At 40.6% G+C, this 18,042-nt stretch overlaps 1 protein-coding gene across 7 annotated transcripts in view; it reads right to left on the bottom strand.

Moving 5' to 3' along the window:
• Window positions 1-18,042, bottom strand: part of RPS6KC1 (ribosomal protein S6 kinase C1) — a 272,706-nt gene that overhangs the window by 213,935 nt on the left and 40,729 nt on the right. For all 7 annotated transcript variants that reach the window (XM_033936540.1, XM_033936545.1, XM_033936541.1 and 4 more), the window contains one exon: window positions 12,401-12,494. In XM_033936540.1, the coding sequence (XP_033792431.1) occupies window positions 12,401-12,494 (94 nt within the window). The remainder of the gene's footprint in view (window positions 1-12,400; window positions 12,495-18,042) is intronic.

Here is an 18,042-nt window from a genome sequence, read left to right as displayed (position 1 = left end):
TCCTATCTCCTTCCTCCAAATGAAGATTCAGGATGTCTCCTTCTCACTCTCCTTCCTCCTCTACCAGGTCCAGCATGTCTCTTTCTCCCTCCCCATCCCTTCCCCCCAAACCAGGTCAGCATTTTCCCCCCTCACCTTCGTCTTCCACGTCAGCATGTCTCTTCTCTCTCCCTTCCCCCCTCCCCACCAGGTCCAGCATTTCTCCTTCTTCCCCCTTTCCCCCCAAAGCAGGTTCTCTGTGACTCTATTTCAATTCTCCCAGTGCTATGGAGTTGGACTACTGGATTTTCTGATCACCTCCTTAAAGAATGCTCAGACTGCATTAATACATTAGAAGGTGATGACTAGCTGCCAAACTTTGAATGCTAACTGCTGATCATTGGTTGTAGATAGAACAGAAAAGCTCTGACTTTTAGAATTTACTATTATCTCAATCAATGAAAGTAAGGTGTGCCAGCCTTTCTAGAATTTTAAATCAAGCAGCTTGCATAGGAAATACCTTGGTATACAGAGAAAGAAAACCCACTTGACTTGATCATAACCTTCAATTATTGAAAAAGCAGATGTTCCAGCTACAGCTAAATACAAGGGAAAAAAAAAAACCCTGAAAAAAATAGGTCTATAAGCAGACACCACAAGGAGCCACTAAGGCCTCCTTTTATGAAACTGCGATAGCAGTTTCTAGCGCAGGGAGCTGCGCTGAATGGCCCGTATTGCTCCCGATGCTCACTGAGTTTCCCTGAGCGTCAGGAATAGCGCCGACCATTCAGCGTAGCTCCACGCGCTAGAAACTGCTTTCGCAATTTCGTAAAAGCCATACAGGGTAAGACCAATGGTCCATCTAGCTCAGTATCCTGTTTCCACAGTGGCCAACGCAAGTCACAAGTACCTGGCAAAACCTAAATAGTAGCAACATTCCATGTTACTAATCACAGGGCAAGCAATGGATTCCCCTATGTCTGTCTTAATAGCAGACTATGGACTTTTCCTCCAGGAACTTGTTCAACCCTTTTTTTTTTTTAAACCAGCTACGATAACCACTGTAATCTCATCCTCTGACAACTGTTATACTGGGTTAACTAACCACAAGTGCTATTTTACAAGCACAAAGGGTCTCACTGCATAAAATAGCATGACTTGTAATAAAATAACCTAACAATTTCCCCCTTTGGTACCCAGTCTCTACCCAAGTCAAACACCAAAGTAATGACTGTAGCAGAAATAGCATTTAGTTCCAGAAACATTCTTTTTATCAATCCAGTAACCCAGCAGAAACTCTTGAGTATTCCTCTCACGTAATACATTCTAGATATCTGCCTTTTTGCAGATGATACCAAGATTTGTAACAGAGTAGGCACCGAAGAGGGAGTGGAAAATATGAAAAAGGATCTGCAAAAGTTAGAGGAATGGTCTAATGCCTGGCAACTAAAATTCAATGCAAAGAAATGCAGAGTAATGCATTTGGGGATTAATAATAGGAAGGAACCGTATATGCTGGGAGGAGAGAAGCTGATATGCACAGACGGGGAGAGGGACCTTGGGGTTATAGTGTCCGAAGATCTAAAGGCGAAAAAACAGTGTGACAAGGCAGTGGCTGCTGCCAGAAGGATGCTGGGCTGTATAAAGAGAGGCGTAGTCAGTAGAAGGAAGAAGGTGTTGATGCCCCTGTACAGGTCATTGGTAAGGCCCCACTTGGAATATTGTGTTTAGTTTTGGAGACCATATTTGGCGAAAGACGTAAGAAGACTTGAGGCGGTCCAGAGGAGAGCGACGAAAATGATAGGAGGCTTGCGCCAGAAGACGTATGAGGAGAGACTGGAAGCCCTGAATATGTATACCCTGGCCTAGAGGAAAGGAGAGACAGGGGAGATATGATTCAGATGTTCAAATACTTTAAGGGTATTAACGTAGAACAAAATCTTTTTCAGAGAAAGGAAAATGGTAAAACCAGAGGACATAATTTGAGGTTGAAGAGTGGTAGATTCAGGGGCAATGTTAGGAAATTCTACTTTACGGAGAGGGTAGTGGATGCCTGGAATGCGCTCCCGAGAGAGGTGGTGGAGAGTAAAACTGTGACTGAGTTCAAAGAAGCGTGGGATGAACACAGAAAATTTAGAATCAGAAAATAATATTAAATATTGAACTAGGCCAGTACTGGGCAGACTTGTACGGTCTGTGTCTGTGTATGGCCGTTTGGTGGAGGATGGGCTGGGGAGGGCTTCAATGGCTGGGAGGGTGTAGATGGGCTGGAGTAAGTCTTAACAGAGATTTCGGCAGTTGGAACCCAAGCACAGTACCGGGTAAAGCTTTGGATTCTTGCCCAGAAATAGCTAAGAAGAAAAAAAAAAATTTAAATTGAATCAGGTTGGGCAGACTGGATGGACCATTCGGGTCTTTATCGGCCGTCATCTACTGTGTTACTATGTTACTATGTATCGTTGGTAAAGATCCCATGAAACATTTACAGAACATTTCTTTCCATGAAATATTAGTAATTTTGGGCAAGATAATCAAATCGTCTCTTGCGTGTTTAATGTACAGAGCTGCCTGTGTCTGATAGTTTTATAGAAATAATAAATAGTAAATATTTTCCAACTTATTGTGAAGAGACACAATATCTTTCATTAAAGCTCAAATGTGCTGGGCCATGAATTTTACCTTAGTCTCAACTACTTGTATACGATCAGAAACGGACTTTAAGTCCTGTTCATACACAGACACACTATTCAAGAAATCTTGGATCTGAGTATTAAATGCAGAAAATTAAAAAGAGACATCATCCTATCCAAGCTTTTGACTGCAGTCCAAATTTTATCCAGTGACAATACGACGACAGATGTTACAGAGTGAATTCAAAGACCTGAGGCTCCTCTGTCTTCCTAACACCTCTTCAAGCAGAGGTACTCACTGACCAAACTCTCTGGGAAGGCAAGCTTCTCCTCTCCCTTCATTGTAGTCACATTCTGAGCATCAGCAGCTTCTTTATCATCATCAGCTGGTGACGCTTCTCCTCTGACACTTGCAGCTCTCCCTACAGTCATGTTTGGAGTAGAGAGTTGCACGGGGCCAGAAATCCCACCCATCCCCGCCAGGATCCTCTCCGTCCCCACCCGTCCCCGTCAGGATCCTCTCCGTCCCCACCCATCCCCGCAAGGAATTACCTCCATCCCCGCCCATCCCCATAAAAAGCAGCAATTACTTCTGACAGGATCATCAATTTGTATTTGCGCTGCTTCTTTCCTTGTGGAATCTCTTTGGTGGAACCCTTTTTTTGTTTTCTGTTCAGGTAATTAACTTATAAACCCCCTCTTTTACTAAGGCTGACGTGTCCATTATATTATATGGACGAACCCTGCTTCCAAAGCCTTCCATCCCCATGGGAGTCCTATTGGCTAGAGGGGGGTCCCCGTGGGGGTCCCATGGGCCAGAGGGGGGTCCCCGTGGGAGTCCCGTGGGTTAGGGGGGATTCCCACGATCCCCGTTCCCGTGCAGACCTCTAGTTTGGAGGAGGCTGCCTACTGTCCACACTCAATAAGATCTTCAAGGTCAAAGAGGACACCGTGATGGTAGACTCCTTCCTGTACCCCAGCAGCTGCTCTATGGCCACCAATATCGCCCTGACCTGAAGCTGCACATGTCAGTTCATGGGGGCCAAAGCTAGATACCGTGGAGGGCTATTGCCCTTTCTCTTACCCACGTTACTGGGAGGAAAACATAAATAAGGAAAATCATGGGGCCTTCAGACTGTGCTGTTTATACAGTATATCTTGCTCCACCAAAGAAATGTTCAGAACAATGAATTAATGTTTCAAACAGACCAAGTTATTTTATTAGTACTGTACCTATCTGAACTGTGATTTATTCTCAGAAAAAAAAAAAATTATCAAATTCATTTGGTTTGCAAAGGTCTTCAGACCTACCAGATCCTGCATATCAATAAAGAGGCCTGATTAAGATTTGAGGGTTGATATACAAGGATCTCAGACTATTAAATAAGATACAAAACTATCTAGGATTAATCAATGTCTGCTGAGAGAGAAAAAATTATGCAAACTTCCAAATCCTTCACCAGTCTAGTCTACTGCCATGTGAGCTAGCCCCCTTTTTAACCTATATTGTAAATGCCTCAAGCGTGAGGTGTTAGCCCAACTTTGAGAGCGATAGTAATAACCTCAATATTGAAAAAAAGGAAAGTTTGATACTAATTCTATTGAACATTATAGTCCAGTGTTTAATGTACTGTTATTTTTTGTTTGTTTAGGCAAATCAGCTATAAACATGCACATCCTACTTTCATGCCAAGTGGGTTTTTATCCCAGTAAAGGTACAGAACAGCTTTACAGGCCTGTGTTGATAATGTTCAGATGGGTGAAGATGAAAGGAGGAAACCCCTGTTAATTTTACTGCATCTATCCACAGCATTCAACATTCTCCAAGATTTTATTTCAACACATCTGACTAACACTGGAATATGGTGGTGGCTAAAATTCTTTGATGGATTGTAGACTGTGTAAGTTTTGGGACTGCCAATTTTCTACCTTTCACTCACTGAAGCAGGGGTTGTCACATAAGAATATAAGAATTGCCGCTGCTGGGTCAGACCAGTGGTTCATCGTGCTCACGCGGCGGCCCTTAGGTCTGGTTCAGCAGGAATTTATCTAACTTTGGGGTCCTTTTATCAAGCCGCGCTAGCGGGGTTAGCCCGTCGGACATTTCATCATGCACTAACCCCCGCAGCTGGCTAAAAAACTAACGCCTACTCAATGCAGGCGCTAGCGGCTAGCGCGGCAGGCGGTTTAACACGCGTCAAACCCCTACCGCAGCTTGATAAAAGGACCCCTTTGTCTTGAATCCCTGGAGAGTGTTCTCCTTTATGACAGACTCCGGAAGAGCATTCCAGTTTTCTACCACTCTCTGGGTGAAGAACTTCTTTACATTCATAAGAAATCTGTCCCTTTTCAACTTTAGAGAGTGCCCTCTCGTTCTCCCTACCTTGGAGAGGGTGAACCTGTCCTTATCTATTAAGTCTATCCCCTTCAGTACCTTGAATGTTTCGATCATGTCCCCTCTCAATCTCCTCTGTTCAAGGGAGAAGAGGCACAGTTTCTCTAATCTTTTGCTGTACGGCAACTCCTCCAGCCCCTTAACCATCTTAGTCGCTCTTCTCTGGACCATTTCAAGTTCTCTCTCTAGCCATTTTCAAATTCTACCTGGCATCCCAGCATATATTATTCAGAATTCTGGGTTATTATGAACACCATCCAGATTCTTGCTATGTTGTAAATCTTTGTTTGAAAGCTATGGCAAACTAGCTCTGGCAGCTAAGATTGCTTTTCAAAAGCAGCTAAAAGATTGGCTTTTTGACCTGTAGTTTTAACAAATGGAAGCCCGTGTTACCTTTAAGTTAGGTTGCTTACGTTACAAAGTTGCTTTCGGTTTAGCTCCGTTATATTTAGCTGATTGATTTCTTATAGTGTCCCATACGAATAGCAGAAAGTCACATGGGTGCAGAGCCTGACAGGGGAGGGGAGGATGGAAGGGGGCTGGGTGCAGAGCCTGACAGGGGAGGGAAGGAAGGAAGGAAGGGGCTGTGCGCAGAGCCTGACGGGGCAGGACACTTGAATATTAAGCTGCCCGTCTTATATTCCTCCTTTTGGGGGGAAAGGGGGGTCTCGACTTATATTCGGATCGACTTATATATACAGTACTTTCAATATCAATTCAAATGAGGATTCTGCATGCTCTACTGCCAGATCACCAATCAACCTACCTTAAGCTCTTCTCTTCTAAGGGAGGTTGGCGATTTTTTAATGGTATTATATAAGCCGGTGTGTTTGATGCAGTTCACATGAAGTAGGCATCATCACCAAACATCCATTTCTAGCACTTTTTGGCACGGAGACTTCTTGGATTCGTTTAGACAGTCTACATCTTTCAAAGTGGTATAAAGATTCCCCTTAATAAATCTTCTCTTTCTTTGATATGATATAATTTATACAAATATCTGAGACTGCCTCCCACCCTAAGAGTGCAGGAGTAGCCTAATGGTTAAAGCAGCAGGCTAAGAACCTGAGCAGCCCAGTTCAAATCACACTAATGTACCTTGTTATTCTGGGAAATTCACTTAACCCTCCACTGCCTCAGGTACAAACCTCAGGGACTCTAAGTGCGTTACGCACTTAGGTCCTGATTCTATAAATGGCATCTGACAAATAGTGCTTATGAGTTAATCAACCACTAGGCACTGTTTAAAGAATCATGCCCAACAGCACCTAAGCATTCTTAGGCACCAGTAGGCATTGAATCCTTAGGTGCACTGTCATTAAGGCCACTGTCATTTTGGCCTGAGTGCACCTAAGGTAGGTGTCTACTGGCGCCTATGTCAGTCCATGCCCAATCTCCGCCCTAAATACACACATAACCTACTTGCCGTGTAGACATCTACCTGGAAGTGGTAGGCACCTACCAGCACATTAATTTATATTTAATATTTAATCATTTTTAATTGGTTTCCAATGGTGCTTTCAATTATTAGTGCCAATTAAAAAAAAATTAAGTTACCGGTACCTGGACTGGCTAGGCGCACCAATCTAAGAGCCTAACTATAGGCGTCTTTTATAGAATCAGGGACTAAGTGCCAGATTCAGTAAACGGCACCCAAGGTTAGGTGTCGTTATGATCTGTGCTAAGATAATGTTCTGCCAAGATGCTCTGCGTGAAGCAACCTCTACAAAACACGAGCTTAGTGCGCATTCTGCACTTAACTTTGGGCGCAAGCACGTACACCTGTCAAAAGCTGTTAAGCACATAAATGCAGGTATTCTATAACATGGCACATAATTTCTAGGAATGTGCTGGACCCGCTAATGCCTTCTCATGGCCATGCCCACTTTTGAGTTGCACACTATGAAATTCAGGTACATATGTTATAGAATAGAGCAGATGCATGCATAAGTCCTAATGACTGCCATTTAAGAGCTTGTTAAGACCTAATTGATAGCATCTAACTGACTGGATTATAGGTGGATCTGGGAGCCACAGCCACATCTGGGCAACCTATATAGGACAGTGCATGGGAGTACAGTGATTATAATTGTCTGAAAATTTTCCCTGATGCAGCCATTTTCCGGCGAAACAAAGGCCTTGTCAGAGCCTTGAATTCAACGTGCTGGGATTTTCTCCATTAAGGTGTTGCAGTATTGAAGAGCCGAGGCCTGTTGTTTAAAAGGAGTCAATGCAGCTATGAAGGAGTTGTTAACACCCTAAAGCTGAGTAAAATCTTTTTTCTACTGTTCTGTTTAAACCTTGTGCGCAGTGGTAGGCTTAGTCCTCATTTGAAATTTGCATTAATGTGTGGAATTTTTATACTGCCTATGATAAGAAGTGAGCAGCTTGAAATCACTACTGATTGCCATCTCTGATACAGTGCTTCAGGCTTTTTCTCCACTTTTGCTAAGAAATGCTTTTTTTTCTTTGGGTAAACCCACCGCTGGCTGGTAACATTGATATTTTTTATGCCAACCCATTTAGAATCCTATAGGCATTAGGGCATCCTATAAAGATCCCATAGACAGCTAGGATCACCAACAAAGATGTTCTTGATCATATAAACCCAGAGTTGTCCCTGGAAGGCAAGATTGCCAGACAGAAACCTATTTTGGACATGTGATGAGGGTGAATTCACTAGAAAAGGAAGTGCTACTCAGAATGGTCAGTGGTAGTTTCTCACAGAATATCTTATAAAATATGTCTATTAACCCCTTAACTGCCTTCTTCATAAAGCCCTGGCCTTCATCGATAGACTCTTAATCCCTTATGCCCCTACAAGAATTCTTAGGTCTAATGATTAGCATTTACTTACAGTTCCCTCTCTCAAGGTTATCAATACGAGCCAACAATACATCTTCTCTGTAATGGCCCCATTTTGTATTATGGGGTGTAACTAGGCTAGGCAAGGCAATGCATGGGTGGAGAATGGACATGGAGAGTATTTTGCAGTTAATGTAAAGTAACCACTGTGTAATAACAATTTTGCAATTGGGGCAGGTCCACTTAGCACCTCCTAAATAGAGACATTAAATGTATCCTACCTGCAAAAAGGGAGCCACACACTAATAGACATTTTCATGCACAATCTGCAAAAGAAATGCTGGACATGCTTCCTAATGGGTGTTATCTTAAATCTGCACTTACCACATATTAATTTCTTGCATTAAGACACTGTAAACTGCAAAATTCAAAACACATTAGTAAAAGTACCCCTTATATTGTAAACTCTTTAAGAACAGGAAAATACCTACGGCACCTGAATGCAACTCACCTTGAGCTACAACTAAAAACACATAAGAGAAATTCACAATCTTTTTTTTTTTCTTTAATTTTTTTTTTCATCTTTAATTCTTTCATTCTGATAAATGGTTTTTTTCTTTCTCCACTGAAGAAACAGCCAAAGAAAGGCCTCAACAACGAGGAAAGTGCACATAACAAAGGAGTCGTGAGGATAAGATGTCAAGTAATCAGCCACAGGTGTATTTTTCTGCAGTCACTTTATTGATAAATATGCTACAAAATTCATAGACTCGACACTGGCAGTGTTTCGGTGTCTGTGCCTTTATCAAGAGTCTTGAAGGGTTGATACAGTACACACGGACACTATAGATCAGTGGTCTCAAACTCAAACCCTTTGCAGGGCCACATTTTCAATTTGTAGGTATTTGGAGGGCCGCAGAAAAAATAGTTAATGTCTTATTAAAGAAATGACAATTTTGCATGAGGTAAAACTCTTCATAGTTTATAAATCTTTCCTTTTGGCTAAGTCTTAATAATAATATTGTCATTTATAGCTAAAGAGACATATGATCAATAAACTGTTTTATTTTACTTTTGTGATTATGATAAAACATACCAAGGGCCTCAAAATAGTACCTGGCGGGCCACCAGTTTGAGACCACTGAGTTAAGGGGAACAGTTAATCTGCTGGCTGGGTTGGAGGGCAGAGGGGAGAACAGGACAATCAAGCCATTGTGACATCACTGATGAGGCTGGCTCTTATTGGTGGAATGAGGCATTATGACATCACAAGCTCAGCTCTGCTTCACAAAGACAAACAGGATGTCATGGTTACAGTTAAGCCAGTGGTCTCAAAGTCAAACCCTTTGTAGGGCCACATTTGGGATTTGTAGGTACTTGGAGGACCTCAGAAAAAAAATAGTTAATGTCTTATTAAAGAAATTACAATTTTGCATGAGATAAAACTCTTTATAGTTTATAAATTTTTCCTTTTGGCTAAGTCTTAATAATAATATTGTAATTTATAGCTAAAGAGACATGACAAGAAACTGTTTTATTTTACTTTTGTGATTGTCATAAACATACCGAGGGCCTCAAAATAGTACCTGGCGGGCCGCATGTGTCCCCCGGGCCGCGAGTTTGAGACCACTGCTATAGATGAAGTGCTGGTGAAATGTCTTTAAGAGCAGTGAAAGAACAAATGTCCAAAGCGGAGCTAAGGGTCAAGCATAAGCCAAAGTGACTCCAGAACAATACACCCATGGCTGATTACTTGACTTTTTTTTATTTTTCTGCATCATAAGAAATCTGTACATATAAAATGTTCTGTTATTTATTACTGTTTGGGTTTTTATTAAGATTGTGATGTTTATATTTCCTTTTGAGTCTCTCCACACTTTTGACCTATTCTTGCTATGTAATAAAAGTTACTTTTAAAGTTGACTGTAATCTTTCATTTTTGCCTGCATCAGAACTTAAACTTGTAGACTCCCTTGTTTTCTTCAAAGATTTTGTTATCTATCAGATAATCTTTTTTTTGTTCCCTGCTAATACTGCCATCTAGAGGATAACTGACAGACCCCAAAAAATTTTAACAATTTTATTCTGGTGTAATTCTATAAGTTACTAGATTTATAGATCTGCCTCGATAACATATAGGTAGATATCAATATAATACAACAGCTTATATACAAATGTCAGACAGTTTGCTGTGGTTAACAAAAAACAGGATAAATCCTGGGAGACATAATAGTTGACCAAAATTAAAGCCATAAGAATAATTAAAAATAAAGACTAAACAACTAAAAACTGCTTAAACAGATTAGGTTTTAGATGTTTTCTAAAGCTTAAGTAATCTCAATTCAGTCTAAGATTTAGCAGCAAAGCATTCCAAATTTCCACTGCTTGGTATGACATCAAAGAAGAGTAAAGTTGTTTATATTATATTATATATTCACTGCATAAGGAAAATGGATAATCAATTGATTTACATTATGCTATGTCTTTAAAGGAGGCGGCGAGCAGACCAATGGCAGTAAGTAAGATAGTGCCAACCCATGAATAATTCTGAATACTAGAGAGCATAGTTGGAACAATGAGTGGACTTTTATTCAACTCAATATCCAACTGGGCAGTTTGTGGATAAAGACAAGCTGATAATTTAATTAATTTAAAGTTCTTTTTAGCAGCTTATTGTAGGACAGCTATTTTTCTAGTCCTCCTTAAAACAGATAGATTTAGGGGGGAAGGTATCATCAAGGGCTACTTTTAAGACATGCTATTTTACTGTTAACTAAACTGAACTAAAACTTAGATTTGTAGACCGGGTCATCACCAATAGAAGCTCGACTCGGTTAACGGTACAGTCAAACCTCGGTTTGCGAGTATCGCGGTTTGCGAGTGTTTTGCAAGACAAGCAAAACATTCCCACAAATCGTGCCTCGCAAACTGAGCGTTGACGAATGGGAGCATAAAGCCCGGCACTATGAAAGAAGTTTGAGTGCCTGGTGGCCCGCTGAGGATCAATAAGACAGCCTGTAATTCTGGATGAATGAAATGCTGCATAAATGTGAGATTAGTTCTGACATTTATTAAATGACAATAAACACTACCAGCAAATTCTCATATTTTCATCACAATTAACCGCAACAACTAGTAATGAACTTCCAGATTCAATTTAAAGATTAGTCACAATACAAGAGCTACCTACAACGCTGCAAACTGACAGTCAGTTGAGGCCAAACAAGTACAAAGAAATACCGCAAAGTATACAATTACAATTCAGTATTACATAAAGTTGTGAATATTAATATTAACATAATATGGAATATCAATATATTTTGAACACAATTTTAATTAATGCATTTGAAATCTATCAACACCCCGTGGGTTTTTTTATTGCGGATTCTCATTGGAAAATTAGTCCAATTGGTGCATTTCCGCACAATTCTTCCGCGAGCTGGATAAAATCATATTACTTTGGAGACCCCTGGGCTACACTACTGGAGCACCTCCCATCATTCCCTCTTCTGCTCTCATTACTTTTGACTGGACATCAGACTCTCCAGTCAAAAGCTACACATTAATTGGCTCAAAGTTTAAAAAAAAAAAAAAAAAAGGATTGTGATTAAACTATACAGACACAGATATACATATAAGCAAAATTAAGGCTATGAAAATGTACATCACACACTAGATGCTAAAGTTAGCCTGTTACAGGCAGGAAAGTAACCTGGTTGCCATGTTAGTCCACTTAAATGCATAGAAAGGAGAAGGACCTAATTTAATTCAAAGGAGATTTACATTTTTTTTTTTTTTATTTTGCATTTTGGTAATTTTTTATAGGACATTTTTACATGCTAAATTACTTTTAAGCTGCCTGCAGCACATAACAGATTATCACTATGTCTCCCCAGTTTCTTGCAGTATGTTCCAAAACCTGATAGCAAAATCAAGAGCTCTGGTGTGGTCTTAGCCCAAGTTCCTTCATTTCACTCAGTGGTCTGCTGTGTGGCTGTATTATTTGTCTCTTGTCAAATACTGCATTCAATTGTTGATGGAGTACATGGTACAAAACATGAAGACGGTTTAACCAGAGGAGTTTAAAAGTGGAGTCCTCACTCTGTCCTCCAAGTGCCATTTGTAGGGCAAACCATTAACATCACCCTGAATTACTATCAATTCTCCCAAACACATACAAGGACTGTAGAAAACTGTGCTAAACATCAGGTGTGTGTTAGCAACCTTTGAAATGAGCCCTACTGCAGATAAATATTGTGAGAAACCCAGAGACTTAGGGCTCCTTTTACAAAGGTGCGTTAGGGCCTTAACACGCGGAATAGCGTGCGCTAAAATGCCCCGCACGCTAGCCGCTACCACATCCTCTTGAGCAGGCGGCAGTTTTTCAGGTAGCGCGTGCAATAGCACGCGCTAATCCAGTGCGTGCGCTAAAAATGCTAGCACACCTTTGTAAAAGGAGCCCTTAAAAACATAGCAATGAGAAGGAGCCAGCAAAGATTATTATTATAGAAGATATGTTCAAATATTATAGAACTTTTAAACAGGCAAAGACAATAACTACAAATAGCATCACCCAGGTTTGAATACAAACCTTCAGTACTGCAGTCGGAAAGGCTGTCGGTCAAGGAATCTGAAAATGGTTCTGCAGGACCAATCAGATCGGAGCCATCATGAACTTCTCCACCCTGAAATTAAAAAAAAAAAAAAGCTACAGTAGCTGCTAACCACCACATTAATAGTACTGAACAACGAAAAGAAATCATGGCTCACTGCATCTGGTTTCCACTAGTGCTGCCCATTTCAGGGAAAGATTTTTCAATTCAATTCAGTTTGGCCTATTGAATTGATTTTTCGATTCAATTCACTTTTCCCACCCAATAGGGCATTTTTTTTTTTTTTTTTTCAAACATTCTGGTGGATTTATTTTGTAGCCTCTTCACCCACCCCAGCCTACTTTGCCCTCTCCAGCCCTATGCCGGCGCTGTAGTGTAAACAAAATAAACAAAAAATACTTTTCCTCTCCGTTAGGTCTTAGCCCATACTCGCTGTCTAGCACCAGCTCTGGAAGGATATACACTTTTCAAGTCTGACATCTTGTAATCACAAAATAGAAAATAAAATTATTTTTTCTACCTTTTGTTGTCTGGTCCTTTTATTATTCAAATCATGTTGGTCCCAGGCTCTGGTTTCTGCTTGTCTTCTGTCAACTCGCCGGCCCATTTGACTATTTCTTCTTTTTCTGTGCTCACCGTCCATCTTCCATCTCTGTACCTTCCCTTCCACTGCCACTGCAATATCCAACATTTCTGTTTCTTCCCCACTGTCTACCATCTCTCTCTCCCTGCCTTGTGCCCTGGGTCAAACGTCTCTATTCCCCTCTATGCAGCATCTCTCCCTTCCTCCCCTTCATTATCATGTACACCATTTCTTTCTTCCTATGTATCATCTCTCTCTGCCCTCTAACCTATGTCCAACATTTCTTCCTCTCTCTTCTCCACCATATGCATGATATCTCTCTCTTCCATCCCATTTCCACCAATTCTTCCTCTCTCCTCCTATGTGCAGCAGCTTTCCATCCCTTCTATCTCCTGTGCAGCAGCTTTCCATACTTCCCTCCTATTCCCCTGTGCAGCACCTCTCAACTGAACCCCCCTTTCCCCTTCGGGCCTCCTAAAGTCACAGCAGCAGTGGTGGTGACCAGCTTGGCAAAGGTTGCGTCATAACTGGCTTCTCACAGCCTGCCTGCCAGAGCTTCCCTCTGCTGCGTCATCAGTGATGTCATCAGTGATGCAGCCGAGGGAAGGCCCCAGCAGCAGGCCAGGAGAAGCCTGTTTACCGTGCTGCCGTTGCCTCTGCCAAGCCAGTCACTGTCACCGCTGCTGCTACTTTAGGAGGCCCAGAAGTAATGTATGTCAAGAGTCAGGACTCACCGAATCGGTGAGTCCGATATTTAAGTGAATCGATTCAAATCGATTCAATATTTTTAGAAAGTGAATCGATTCACTGAGATGAATCAGTGGATCAATTAGAATTGGCGAATCAGGCAGCACATGGTGGAAACAGAAGCAGTGGAAGTATGTCAATATTAACAATCTCAAACGGACCAAAACAAAAAGAAAAACTGCAGGTACGATATGCAAGGTATAAAAGTCTAGTCTTTATTGGAAGAAATACAATGTAGCATTTCAGAAAAAATGGTCCTCTTGTACTCATACAAGAGGACCATTTGTTCTGGACTGCTACATTGTATTTCTTCCAATAAAGTCTAGACTTTTATACCTTGCACATCGTACCTGCAGTTTTTCTTTTTGTTTTGGCCTTTTGACTTTTTCAGTGCAAACCCGATGGATTGTTCTTTTGTTTTGCAGTCGCCAACTGAGGCATTAAAAAAAAAAAATAGCAGCTGTCAGAGCCCTCAACCTTCAAAATTTTCTGGTACCCAGAATGTTATCAAAACAATCAGGAGCTAGCAACATCTAAAATGAAACCTGCATGCCAGTTTTAAAATGCTCATGGCACCAACATTTTGATCAAGAGTACCAGTAATGGTAATGTGACAGAAGAGAGTAAGTAGATGGTTTGATTTTTCCAAACATACCACTGTACGAATAAATTCACGATTAAATCTAGGAATGTAACACATTTGGTGATAAAATGATCAAACTCTTGAGGATGCATATTAAAGGGGAGGGGATAATTCTTTAAGGGGATGATTATCTTGAGCAGTAACATATGCAACCACTTTAGGGTAAATCAATCAATTAAAACATGGATGTGGCTTGAGGGCAGATCTATGTATCGTCCCTAAAATAAAATAAATCACTGCATCTCCAAACTCCAAGCATGGGCAATGTCGGACCAGATGAAACTAAATGCTGCAAAAACTAAACTTTTATGGCTGGGTCCAAAATTGGACATTCTTCCCCAATTGTGACTTTGGATTCTGGGATTTTCTTGCAGATTTAATTTTCTTCCAAGATATTGGGAGTTCTCATAGATTCCTCGCTTACTTTCAAGGATCAAATAAATTCTCATTAAGAAGTGCTTTTTTAGCCTTCGAATATTGAGGAAGGTCAGAGCCCTTTTCCATCAACAGCACTTTTTTGTTCTGGTCCAATCTATCATATTGGTCTGGCTAAATTACTGTAATGCAGTCTATCTGGGTCTAAGTAAGACCTGCTTGCAAAGACTCCAAATGATACAGAATACTACTGCTAAACTAATCTTTGAAAAAAACAAATTTGATCATATATCTCCTCTGCTTCAAATCCTTCACTGGCTTCCTGTCCATCTCAGGATTCATTTCAAATGTGTATGTACCACTTTCAAAATCCTACATGGTATTTTTGCTCCTTTTGTCCCTTTATCTTGGAATGCTTATAGATTCTCTCTTGCAAGAAGCACCCGATGATTCAAGCTTTCTTTTGCTTCAGCAAAGGGAATTAAAGGAATTAAGAAACATCTTTTGTTTTCAAACTAACTCAACTATGGAATGGAATTACTTTTATCTTAAGGGGTTCCAGCTCTTTTTGATTCTTTCGTAAAACTTCAGAGACTATTTTGTTTGCAAAATATTTTGGAAACCATCCACATTAGTTTTTTTTCCATTGATTTTGTTTCTTTTCTCCTTTTTTTAATCTTTTTAAATTATTGTTAACCAAGTCGAGCTCCTCATTTGGTTGATGACCCGGTATACAAAGCTAAGTTTTAGTTTAGTTTAAATTAGCTTTTTATTACACAAAATATATAACATGAACATATCTGTTGCATGAATTAGATGGCATTTCATAAAACTTGAGGCATGTCTTACATACGGGAAATGTCTTTTATACATGTGTAAAAGTATTTGAGATGACAATTTCGTGCATACTTTTATGCTGACTGCTTGTAATCATTCCCAGGGGCATTAGGTGGAACTGCAAGCTGATGCATACTATAAAACATGCACATATCCACAGAGAATACATATAGTTACAATTGCTCTCAAGTAGAAAGCTGCACAGAAACAGGATTCACGGGAATCCCCTCCAGGTTCATGGGATTCCCGTGTGTTCCTGCAGTAATGCCAGGCTAGCCTTCCTTTTTTTTGTGCTGCAACAGCGATCTTACAAATGAGGAGGTGGGCTTGGGAGGTTGTACTCACCAATCATCAGGCACGTACGTGTACATGGTGACTGGCACTTGCTGAGTATGACCTCTAGAACTGCCCCCTGACATAACACAATCTTCTTCAGATCTGTTTTTCAGCATCTTCTGTTTCTTCTGGTTGCCACACAGTGTACACACTCAGCAGACTACCCACTGAAGAGAGGCATCAGTTTTGTGTAAGTAAAATCCCCCTGGAAAGATTCCTACAGTAACTGTGGGGTTACCGCAAACTCCATTCCCATGCAACTCTCCCCTGGTCCCTGAATGTGTGCGAGGAAGGGTGCTCAGTGTGTGATGGAGGCTGAATGCATGCGATATCCAAGTTGGAAGAAGGAGTTGGACTGCCTTGTCCAGAGGGAAGCAAGATGATTTTTGGTATAGTTTAACTAGTTTGGGTTTGTGGGCAGTGTTGGTATGCTGTGGCCCTAGGTCATGCTCCCTGTCCTTTGTACTAGAGATGATCTTGGAGATGGAGCAGGAAGAGAGGGGTGGTTAAGTTGTGCATTTTTATATAATTATGGCTTTTGTAGTGAGACCACCACCTTCTGGGCTCCTTTGGGAGGACGGGCTAAATAAATGAATAATATGCCCCCTCCTTTACAAAGCCGTTAGTTCTAGCCACATAGTGCAGGTTTAGCATGCGCTAAAATTCTGTGTGCGCTAAAAATGCTATTGCAGCTTAGTAAAAGGAGCCCTTTGTTTATACTATCGATATGAAAGGATGATAGCGTAACAATCTGGGAATAGTAAGATTTTTAAAGAGATTTGGAGTCCATTGGAGTCATTTGTTAAACAACGGATTGATTAATAACTTAGTTTCTGAATTACTTTGGTTTCCACACACATCCAGGTAGGGAGGGAGGGAGGGAAAGGTGGGGGGAGGGTAAGCTGTTTTAGTTAATTGATGTAAGTGCTGTTCTTTGATATTTTTGAATGTATAATTGTTGCAGTTTTTATATGCTTTGAAAATCAATAAAGATAAAAAATTAAAAAAAAGATTTTTAAACATTATTACAAACACTGTTATTTAGAAAGCACATGCTATCAAAAAATTAGCAAGGAGGAAAAAGTCTTAGATCCCTCCCTTTGCCTCCCAAATAATAGGCAAAAGGTTGTAGAGTATGTCTGACCTCATCAACATAAAAAAAACCTCCTTTACTATTCAAGATAGCTCTGTGCAGTGCAAACAATTACAACAAAATAAAATCAAAATGTACTTTGGCGTGTTGATCGTCCATTTAAGATAAGTACAGTTTGAACAGTAAAACAGTTAAAAACCATAGCGTGTTGTAGCTGGATGAGTCTAAATGCTGAAAGTAAGAAGAAAGTTTCATGTATTGGACTTATGATGGTGGGCTGTTTTACCCTCCTGATGTTTGAATATTTTCTTTTGTAGAAGGCACTTCCCTGATGCAGCCCCCCCCCTGAGCAAAACATAAAGTTACGTTGGAAGTAACGGAAGTGCTAAACGATTGGCGGCAGTATGAAGCATTATGTGCAACAATCACTGTAACGGCAAAAAATTAACATATTTCAGGTAAGTGATGGTTATTGTGCCACTTTGATTTAATATCGATGAACTACTGGATGAAACACTTGGTGCAAATAATTAATATAAAATTTTCAATGGGCCAACGATGAGGTGACTCAGATCCAACTTGAAGGTGATTGGATTTGGTCTGGCAACTGCCATCTGAAGGTCCAGAAAAGAGATATAAAGAATTCTCTGTTCCATTCATTTAGGGTGTTATGATCTAGCTGGTCAGAACTATGAAGCGCACAAGATCACCTACTTGAGGCACATTGTGTTATTCAAAGTCATTAAAACAGCAGAGGATGAGTTATTTGTGAAAGGATCTTGTGAGACCAGAAAACTGGGCATCTAAATGGAAGATTAAACTGAACGAGATCAAGTACAAAATGAAGTACATAAGGGAAAAATAATCCAAACTACAGATAAAAGGGGAGAGGCTATGAGTATGTGGAGCCTGAAAGCCACGTGGTGGAACAGTAATGCAAGGAGAACTGTGGTAGAGAGAGACAATTGATATCAGGTGCATGAGTGACATCACCAACTGCTCTTTA

This window comes from Geotrypetes seraphini, chromosome 3 (genome assembly GCF_902459505.1).
Source record: "Geotrypetes seraphini chromosome 3, aGeoSer1.1, whole genome shotgun sequence".
Classification (NCBI taxonomy): Eukaryota; Metazoa; Chordata; class Amphibia; order Gymnophiona; family Dermophiidae; genus Geotrypetes; species Geotrypetes seraphini.
The sequence above is the reverse complement of the archived record's forward strand: the minus strand, read 5'-3'. Positions and strand labels throughout refer to the sequence as shown.